Source organism: Hyaena hyaena, unplaced genomic scaffold (assembly GCF_003009895.1).
Source record: "Hyaena hyaena isolate Hyena2069 unplaced genomic scaffold, ASM300989v1 scaffold_683, whole genome shotgun sequence".
NCBI classification, from domain to species: domain Eukaryota; kingdom Metazoa; phylum Chordata; class Mammalia; order Carnivora; family Hyaenidae; genus Hyaena; species Hyaena hyaena.
The window spans coordinates 1,009,630-1,019,729 of NW_024081314.1; the positions used below are offsets into that span (position 1 = coordinate 1,009,630).

At 35.1% G+C, this 10,100-nt stretch overlaps 1 protein-coding gene across 2 annotated transcripts in view; it reads left to right on the top strand.

Annotated features, from left to right (window-relative positions):
- Nucleotides 1–9,949, top strand: part of ATL1 (atlastin GTPase 1) — a 76,017-nt gene extending 66,068 nt beyond the window's left edge. Inside the window, exons 10-15 of one of the 2 annotated variants that reach the window (XM_039217337.1) lie at nucleotides 1,361–1,488; nucleotides 2,572–2,628; nucleotides 3,663–3,734; nucleotides 4,989–5,420; nucleotides 6,651–6,665; nucleotides 8,901–9,948. In XM_039217337.1, coding sequence (XP_039073268.1) covers nucleotides 1,361–1,488; nucleotides 2,572–2,628; nucleotides 3,663–3,734; nucleotides 4,989–5,420; nucleotides 6,651–6,665; nucleotides 8,901–9,011 — 815 coding nt within the window. In that variant the 3' untranslated portion in view covers nucleotides 9,012–9,948. Of the gene's footprint in view, nucleotides 1–1,360; nucleotides 1,489–2,571; nucleotides 2,629–3,662; nucleotides 3,735–4,988; nucleotides 5,421–6,650; nucleotides 6,666–8,900 lie in introns of both variants that reach the window. The other variant, XM_039217338.1, reaches the window with a different exon arrangement.
- Nucleotides 9,950–10,100: the final 151 nt, after the last annotated feature.

The following is a 10,100-nucleotide window of genomic DNA, read 5'->3' on the forward strand; positions in this document are numbered from 1 at the left end:
AAAAAAACCCCAAGGTGATATGGCAAAAAAAGAAAGCCTACTGGTATCAGTGAATACAGATGCAAATGGTAACATAATACAGACACCAGTATTGTTAGTGAATATTGGTAACTGAAAACCAAACCGCAATAATAACTTTGATAAATATATTTGAATAAATCTATATATTAATACAAAGCACAATGATCAGTAAGAATTGATACAATGCAAACAGCAAAATACATTTGAATAAACTCCTATGTAAGTACTCATCAAAGATTGGGCACTAAAATTTCAAAGGCATACAAAACATGAAATAAAAGAAGCCTGAAGGATTTCCAACATTATGCTCATGCGTCTCATAAAAGCAGCAAGCAAGAGAAGAAAAACATGAATTCTTATGTAAACTAGTATTTCCATGTATAGTGGGGTTGTAATAACATGCAAGGAGAATGCAAATACAACCACATGGTTTGAATCTTATTTCTTGAGACCTCAGAAATCACTTGTCCCAAAGCCCGAAAACTCAGTGACTCTGCTGAAATTCAGAGTTTTAAAAATTACAGGCAGTTACTACATTTATATAGATATGAAATCTCTGGACATATCTTGCTTTTTATGTAGGTGTATTTTTCTATATCTTTTGAAATGATTTAGAAATTATCACTGTGTTCAAAAGACTTCTCTGAATTTGTATTTTCTGTTACTTTGCTAAATACGTTATGTTAAACTTGAACCTAACACTGTAACATGGGTTGTGTGTGATCAGTTGTCCTAAACATGATAGGTAGACAACTCAGACACCCTGATGTGCCTCTGTGGCCTTTTCTTGCCATGATATTTTGTATGGGTGAATTTCATCACCAGGGTTCACATTACTATCACCATCTTTCTGAACTTGAGTCCTAGTTAACACAACTTATTCAGTTCCGTTCACTTTTCATAAGGTGGAAACACTAAAAATAGAGCATTTTTTGCATACATTTTCTGGCAGGAATACATCTTATAAACCAGTGAGTATCTGGCCTTTTCCCCATTTATGAGCCTATATATATAAAACTACCAACAAACTCCTCAGAATACATGAAAAGGTTATACGAATGGGGTGTAAAATATTTGCTTAATGCTTAATATCAAGAAAGTTACTTTATAGGTGGAAGAGAAGATAAACATGTAGGTGAAGTAAAGACCAGCAGAAGTTTACGCAAGGAGGACCATCCAAGAAAAGTGGGTTTCAGGAATTGCTTAGATGACGGGAAAGTGAGTGATGGCTTTGTCACTGGGGAGGAGGTGAAGGAAATCAAGGATGTTTTATCTATTGTATGCTTGTGAGGACTGGATTGGATTTTTAAAATAATGATGAATGTGCTTTTACTTGTAGAAATAGATGATGAATTCATCAAAAACTTGAAAATACTCATTCCTTGGCTACTTAGTCCCGAGAGCCTAGATATTAAAGAGATCAATGGGAACAAAATCACCTGCCGAGGTCTGGTGGAGTACTTCAAGGTATCACTCTCATTTCTAGAACATTGTGATAAGTATAGACTCTGTAATATAGGGGCAAAGTTATGAGGAATCTATAAATATGATAAGAAAGTGATTGGACTCCCAAGAGTAGCTTGCCTTTTGAAATTAAAATTTTAAAGAAAACTCTTAGTGTTAACTTTATCTTGAGAGAAATATATTTTGAAGTATAAATATATCTGAGAGATAGTAAAGTCTGGTTTTTTGTTGTTGTTGGGGGAGGAGGTATTTCTCAAGGTCCATAACATGTAGTCCTCAGTCATGACCCATACTGAATTTTACCTTCATTCTGAGGATTTTCCCAAAGGGGCTGTCCTTTACCTTCCTACTAGAGGAAATTCTTCCACATTTCCTCTCTCTGCACCACAGACTGATGTGAAGTGGAATTACTTTAAATTTGCATTTATTTTTTGCTCAGGAGCACGAATACTACACTTTTGTGTTTTTTTTTAACCAACCCACATATATATTGGGGAGTGTCAGTAACGCATCTCATTTGTGGAGTGATGTTCCAAGGACTAACCCATCAATTTTTAAAATTCACATTTTTGTCATTTAAAATATCTCACATATCTCCTGTGTGATTATTTACCTTCCTGCCTCTTAATGACAGTTAATGATCATTAGTAGTTAATGACATGGTATTTAACTATCTAAAATGTGAATTTTTACTGTGCATAATACTATGGAAGAGCTTAGAACTTAGTAGGAGATTAAGGACTCTTACAGAAATCAGGTATTCTGTAACGCTGAGGGCAGCAGGTCCAAATTCCTGTAAGTAAATGTACAAGAAAGGTTACTCCTAGCGAGGGATCTGAGAAGGTTTTAGAGACGGGGCAGCGACATAAGCCTTTAAGAGGGGTAGGATTGGCAAACGGAATCGGGTGAAAGGGCCACTTCAGGAAACGGGAACAGAGACTAAGAAAGGGGGGATTAACACGTGAGAAAGATAATAGTTCCCAAAACTGTCAAGACTTTAGACCTTTGAATACAATTTAACAGAGTTAGAGAAATAGTGAATGGAATTACTTGAACATGAGTCTCTTTCTTTTCTTTATTTTTAAGGCTTATATAAAGATCTATCAAGGTGAAGAATTACCACATCCCAAATCCATGTTACAGGTATTTTATTCATCAGGAGGCATGACATTTTTAAAAATACTTGTCACCAAAGCTAAGCTTTCCTTAGCTTTATGCTATGCGGAGCTAAAGATATGCTCCAGTCTGGCCGTTGGAAATTGCCAAATAAAAATAGCGGAATGATTTATTGGAAGATTATTTTTCCATTAACTACTGATTGTGTGTTCAGTTAAACAGTGTCATATACACATAGAGGAGCTTCACTTGTGTTGGCATACAAACGCTTTTTTTTTTAAGTTTATTTATTTTGAGAGCGCAAGTTGGGGTGGGAGGCAGAGAGAGGGAGAGCAAGAGAATCCACACTGCCAGTGTCAAGCCTGAGCGGGGCTCCCACTCATGAAACTGTGAGATGATGACCTGAGGCAAAACCAAGAGTCAGATGCTTAACTGACTGAGCCACCCAGGCGCCCCGACACACACTTTATACCGAAGAGTTTTCATTCTCTTTGTATAAAATTGGCTTGGAAAACAGACTCATACTGTGGTTTAGATTCACACATGCAACAAGTAGAAAAGCAGGTCCAGGTTTTTAAACAAGTGGTCTCTATAAATAAACATTTAAGAAAGGAAAAATTAGCTTTTTCTGTATTAAAAAATTTAAGTTCCTTATTGTCAGTGATACATTGTTCTATCAGTATCAGTCCTTAAACCTAAGACATATATATATATGTACAGATAAAATGTTCTATATATTATTTCCCATGTGTTTGAGTTTATTAATTTTCCCCCATTTGGTGAGAGGGTTAAAATATTTTTTAAGAAGAAAAATCTTCCAAATGAAAATTGATTTTTAGAACTATGACTTACTGAGTAAATTTCTATGTTTTATGTATTTTGACATTTTAATTTTACCAATTTGTTAAAATGTAGTGGAAATACTTCAATACTTTCAAATTATTTCATGGCCTTGTGTTCTCATACATTTCTTGCACATGATACTCAGAAATGAGAATTGCCTGTGAAAGTTCAATAAATATGAATTCCATTTTACATCATATTTTGTATTTTGTCCAAAGGCTACAGCGGAAGCTAATAATTTAGCAGCCGTAGCAACTGCCAAGGATACGTACAACAAAAAGATGGAAGAGGTAAGAATTAAGTAATATTTTAAATTGGGTTTTAAATAAAATCAGTATTTCTTCCATGAGATCATTCTTTTTTTCTTCTAAGTTATGCTGTCTACACATGCAAAGAAGTGGTTTTGAATTCTTTCTCAGCCTATGTTTATCACATTCCTATTTATTGTATTCCTAAAGTATTTTTTAGGAAAGGAACACTATGCATAGTGTTAAAACATTTTTTTATAAAACATAGTGGTAAAACAATTTAAATGTGTTCCCTCTATATTAGAGACACTTTTTGTATTCTTTTGTGGGGTTTTTTGGCCATTTCTTCCCACTCTAAGTTCTAGTGACAAATATAATGTGCTACCATCTCGACTACACCTCCCTTCATGCAACAATTCCAGTACTTCTATCTTAACTATAGAAACCTGTTAGGAAAAAAGAAACCTCAAGGGCCAATATTTCTACATACTCTGTTTCCTCTTTTTAACATTCCAAATTTGGTTGCATCTAATAATTACTATGTATACCTACTAATCGGATAGATTTTTCCCCCTGAAAATGTTATATGGAGTCTTCAGAGTCCAGGGAAATACGTATCTGGAATGGCGTTTACAATATACTAAAAACGGTACTTAGAATGAGAGTATGCTTCATATAGTTAAATCTCAAATAACCAAAGTGAAAGGTATGGGTGACTGAGATTTCCCTTGTAACTTTTGAAAAAACTGAAAATGTGGTCCAAGAACATTTGATATGTTTCCATTTGGTCTCTTGAAGAAAATACTGAAAGGGCTCCATTCAAACAAAATCAGTAAAACTGCCAAAGAACATGTTTTTCATAATTTTTTAGATTTTTAGAGGTTTATGGCACTGCTCATTGTTTTAAGTTAAACCTCATTGGTTAAAAATACTTCAGTGTAGTTAAATTTCCTAGAGGAACTGGTATGTAAGTAGTTTATTTGAATTTGAATTCATCCTGTGAATGAACTCCATTTGCAGTTCACTTTGAATCATGCCTTTTCATCTTGAGGAACCTGGATTAAGTCTTGGATATTTTTTCCCAGGTAAAAAGAATAAAAATTAAGAATGGCTTTATATAAGTCACCTATAAAGTATCGGTCCCCCTTATAGTGATGCCTGATATGGAGGGTGCAAATATGGGCTGACAAAATACAATTTGTGTTCTAACAAATTCAGCTACCTAAGTGGAAGATTTTGACACAGTTGCGAATTTTACTCTGCGTTGCATAAATGGCACTTCTCTATCTGATACAGATTTGTGGTGGTGACAAACCATTTCTGGCACCTAATGACCTACAGACCAAACATTTGGAGCTTAAGGAAGAATCTGTGAAGCTGTTCCGAGGGGTGAAGAAGATGGGTGGGGAGGAATTTAGTCGGCGTTACCTGCAACAGTTGGAAAGTGAAATAGATGAACTTTACATCCAGTATATCAAGCACAATGATAGCAAAAATATCTTCCATGCAGCTCGTACCCCAGCCACACTGTTTGTCGTCATCTTTATCACTTATGTGATTGCCGGTGTGACTGGATTCATTGGCTTGGACATCATAGCTAGCCTATGCAATATGATAATGGGACTGACTCTTATCACTCTGTGCACCTGGGCATACATCCGGTACTCTGGAGAATACCGAGAGTTGGGGGCTGTAATAGACCAGGTGGCTGCAGCCTTGTGGGACCAGGTAGGAATACGTTTCATCCTTTCCAACTAATTTCAGCACACATTTGAATGCCATCTATGTCCCAGACACAATGTAAGATGTTGGAAATAAACAGGTGAAAATGACTTGGGTCCCAGTCTTCATGGGCTTTAGAATCTGTCAGGATGGCCAGATACAAACTCTAATACAACATGTGCCACATGACTGTTTCCCAGTTAGCATTTCAGTATTTTCAAATATCCATGGATTGGGCAGTGGTTTTTTTTTATCCTAAAAGTTAAAGATGTTAAAAGAAGTGTGAGAAACCACAGCTGAATTTTTCTGCACTGATTATGACTTGTTTATGTGTTAAGATTCCTTCATACTTAGAACCCATCATTTGGCTAGAGTTGGCTTGGTTAGTTAGGGGTGTATGTGAGCCACTATGCTGAGTTGTTGTACCACTGTCTCTTTTAGTATAACCTCCTAAAAGCAAGATCTGATTACTTCAGATTGTCTCTGTTTGAACTAGACATTCGTACCTGGCCACAGGAGTCTAGGTCAAACTCTGAGTCAGCTGCTCATGGGTTGGTTGTCCTTTATGTTTCAATTAACCATAACCTTGAGAGTCAGGGTCACTGTGGTCCGTTCAAATAATTATGTGTCAAGGCAATTATAGACATACCTAGAACAATATAATGAACTTACTTTGTCATCCTGGAAGTGTCTTCAGTACCTCATGAAAATTTAGGGACATTTAGTGAAGCTAAAAATAGAGATTCTTCATAGAATTCTGGAGTTAAGACTTTGGAATGTTCATGTTCTGCAGGTAGTAATAGCTACAATTCTCCCAGCATTTGTACTTATATATACTCTTTGAAATAGAATTGTAAGTAATAAATTTACCATGTGCCTTTGACGAATCTAGCTAAAATAAACTAATGGTAGCATGGTGGGTAAAGAATGAATTAAAAACTGGATCCTCTGACCCATAGTCTCAAATAGCTCCTCAACCTCGTAAGACTTAAGAGGGGCTTTTTGAGGTCAACTCCAAGACCCTCCTAGAATATGAGGCTGAGCCCTATGAGGAATATAGAATTGGGTTCTTCAAAAGATTCAGAGAAAGTATGTAATCTGAACTGAAAATATTTTTAGGAGTATTTGTTCTTAAATGCTCATATATACTGTAAACAAAGTTGAATTATCATAATGCTATTAATGAAGCAGGATATATACTTTTCTTTTTTCCCTTCTAAACTGCCTTTGCCACAGGGAAGTACAAATGAGGTAAGTTGACTTTTTTAAAATTAAGACCTATATATTTATAAAAATTATGATTTTCTTACTTTATAAACTGACTAGCCATTAATGGATATCTCAATATAGATTAGAAAATCTTTGGTGACAACTGCTGCTGTGTTCTTCTAAGATTCACAATGTTAACTGTGAATTTTAAACATGGTTTTAAAAACTATATTCCAGGCATCTTAAGTGATTTGGTCTGCATATGAAAGAGAGTTGATGATCAAGAATATCATGTGTTATGTTTTGTTTCCTGGATGTATAGAAAACTTCAAAGGAATTTTTTAAATTTTATTAGCATGTGCACACACATGCATGAGGAAGTGAAGAAGGGTAGAGAGGGAGGGAGTGAGAATCCCAAGCAGGCTCCATGCTGTCAGTGCAGAGCCTGACACTATGGGGCTCCATCTCATGAATTGTGAGATCATGACCTGAACTAAAATCAAGGGTTGGGTGCTCAACCAATTGAGCCACCCAGGTGCCCCCAAAATTTCCAAATTCCAACATTGTATATTTAGTTCTACGGCGTGAAACAAAAATACAGCTCTGAGTCTTGAGGAAAATTAACTAGTAGAGAATGTTTAAATGGAGCAACATCCTTTAGAAGTTGTTTTTAATTTTGGCTTTTGAGTGACCGTTACCTTTACTACTGTAAGCAGGTTCTTGGCCAGTGTGCAGTGTAACTTTCTTAGCATTTCTGCAGACGGGACCTGTAAATTGTTGTTCATTTCTCCTGCTTACGGGCAAAACTGTGTCTGAAGAAAGAATCTGAGCTTGCAGGAATCATTTGTTACATAAGAAAAAGATCTCTGTGGGAGTTATTCTGGTCATTATCTTCAGGAAGCAAAACTGATCTTAAACAACTAGGGATAGCACACAATTCTTTCCTCAGTTTCTGCTGTTACATATAACTAGAGTATGTCCTAGTTATATAATCACTAAAGCAATAGAAAGAATTAACATATAAAATTCAGTGAAACAAATTCATTAAAAAAGTAAAAACAATCTAAGCTTTTAAGAGAACAGGGATTAAATTGAATGTTAGAATCATAATATAATAGAACTAGGGCAATACCATGTTATACCAATAGGCATTCATAGAACTGATGGTATTATTTAGACTTAAAACAGCCATAGAGACTTTAAAAAGATAAAAATTAATGGGATTTCCTGGGTATTGGTTACAATTAAAGGATATTAAGCTTTTAAAAATATTCAGACTCAAGGGGTGCCTGGGTGGCTCATTCAGTTAAGCATCCGACTTCGGCTCAGGTCATGATCTCATGGTTTCTGAGTTTGAACCCTGTGTTGGGCTCTGTGCTGACAGCTCAGAGCCTGGACCCTGCTTCAGATTCTGTGTCTCCCTCTCTCTATCTCTACCTCTCCCCTCCCCACTCTCTCTCAAATATTTTAAAAAAATGTTTAAAAAATATTCAGATCCTTTACAGACTCCAGAATTACATCAGATAAGTTGGTTTAACTGGGTGTTCAATATGTGAAAGTCAGAGGGGGGAATGAATCTTAGCCATTTGCTGAGGGGGAAAAAGGACAAAAATATTTATGGACACTTATGTAAAGCAGCATGTAAAAATTCCTATGATTCAAACACTGTTGACACAAAAACAATCACAGTTTTAATGAGAAAAGGCTTTCTGAGGTAATGCTTCCAAAAAATGTTTTGTAAGATGGGAACCAAGTAACGGAAGCAAGGCAAGAGAGCATGTTTAACTGAAGGATCCTAGCGTGGCAGGGGGAAGGGCAACATGTGCTTATTTCCTTGACCATATGAGGAAATAATGGAAAATAAAAATGGCTTCATTCTGAAAAACCTGTAAGGAAGCCCGGACAGCAAGTGGCCTAGCTATGTATAATAAAGTAGCTATTGGCAGTCAGAAGTTAGGAGCTGAGTTCCCAACACGTATCTCAACTGGAGCACAGTGTTTAGGAAGCTCTGCTCCAAAAGGTGTGCAAGGTAAATGGAAATGCAGTCTGAGAATAAAACATTTACCACAAAGATCAGTCCACAAAAGCAAAATCATATACATATTGGAGAGATGAAAATACTTTGGAGTTCTAAGATTATTAGTTATTATCTTAAATAGATTAATGATATAAAGATTCCATATTTAGCATGCTAAATTTTATATAGTACCATAAACTAATTACACTAAAAAGGAAAAATTTTACATCTGTTTATAATCTTGATTCTTGTATTTCTAGGCTTTATACAAGCTTTACAGTGCAGCAGCAACCCACAGGCATCTGTATCATCAAGCTTTTCCTGCGCCAAAGTCAGAATCTACTGAACAATCAGAAAAGAAGAAAATTTAATCCAAATTTTTAGAAATACAGGTGCATGACCAATTGTCAAATATTCAGTTTTCTGTCTCCATGCAAACATTCAAAGTGCTTCTATCAGGACAGAGTAAAATACCAAGCTCCTCTGAAAACTTCGAAATGGTTTAGTTCTTTTACTGCAGTGTTTAATAAGCAGATGTATGTATGCATGGTTATATTATTTTAACATGTACAGTTTCCTGATTTTGTCTTCAAATATGCTGTTATAATTTAAAGTATCTGTCTATTTATGATGACAGTACATGTGTTCTGCTTGAATTTACTAAATTCTACTACTGGGTTATAATTAAACCATGTAGTAATATTACTCCATGTTTGGATATGCTCATTTAATTTCTACAGAACAATTTTAAAAATTATTTCCCAGTCATCCATTTAAGCACAGCATCATAACTCAGCAGGCTTGATTCAATCTATGTCATCTTCTATATACCATGAGCTTTTATTTTTAAAGACATTTAAGAGAGCTTTTCAGTTGCTTTATCAACAACTAAATACTGCTTCTTTTATATTATGATTTAACATAAAATATAAACTTCTGGGTCAAAATGCACAAAAAAATCACTTTGTATATGTAGTTGAGTTTCACTGCATTGTATATTTTTTCATTTGGTACACAAAGAAATGTATTCTTCATAGGTTTATTCTTTTAACATGTGAACTATTATTAAAGTTTACTCTGGTTCCTAAGATTAAAAACAAATGTTTACTGAATTTGGAAATGTTTGGGAGGTGTTAGTATAGAATGATAAAGGTTTAGCTCTCTTTTAAAAATTAAAATTCCTTTTCTTCAGTGTTGACACCATTCCAAGTGCATGTTTCCACTTAAGAAACATACACTAATCCCTTTTACAGTACCTTTCAGTTCTTTTAAACCAGTGATTCTATAATTTGGGAGCTCTAAAAGAGTAATTTCTAACTTTCTTAGAAATGGTTAAGTTTAATTAAACATGTAAGTAGTAACAGCAAAGAATAATTAAGATAGAAGACTGTGAGAGTTCCTAAGATTTTGAAAAGTTTGATTACATGCTCTGAAAAATAACTTTTCCAACTGCTAAAGTT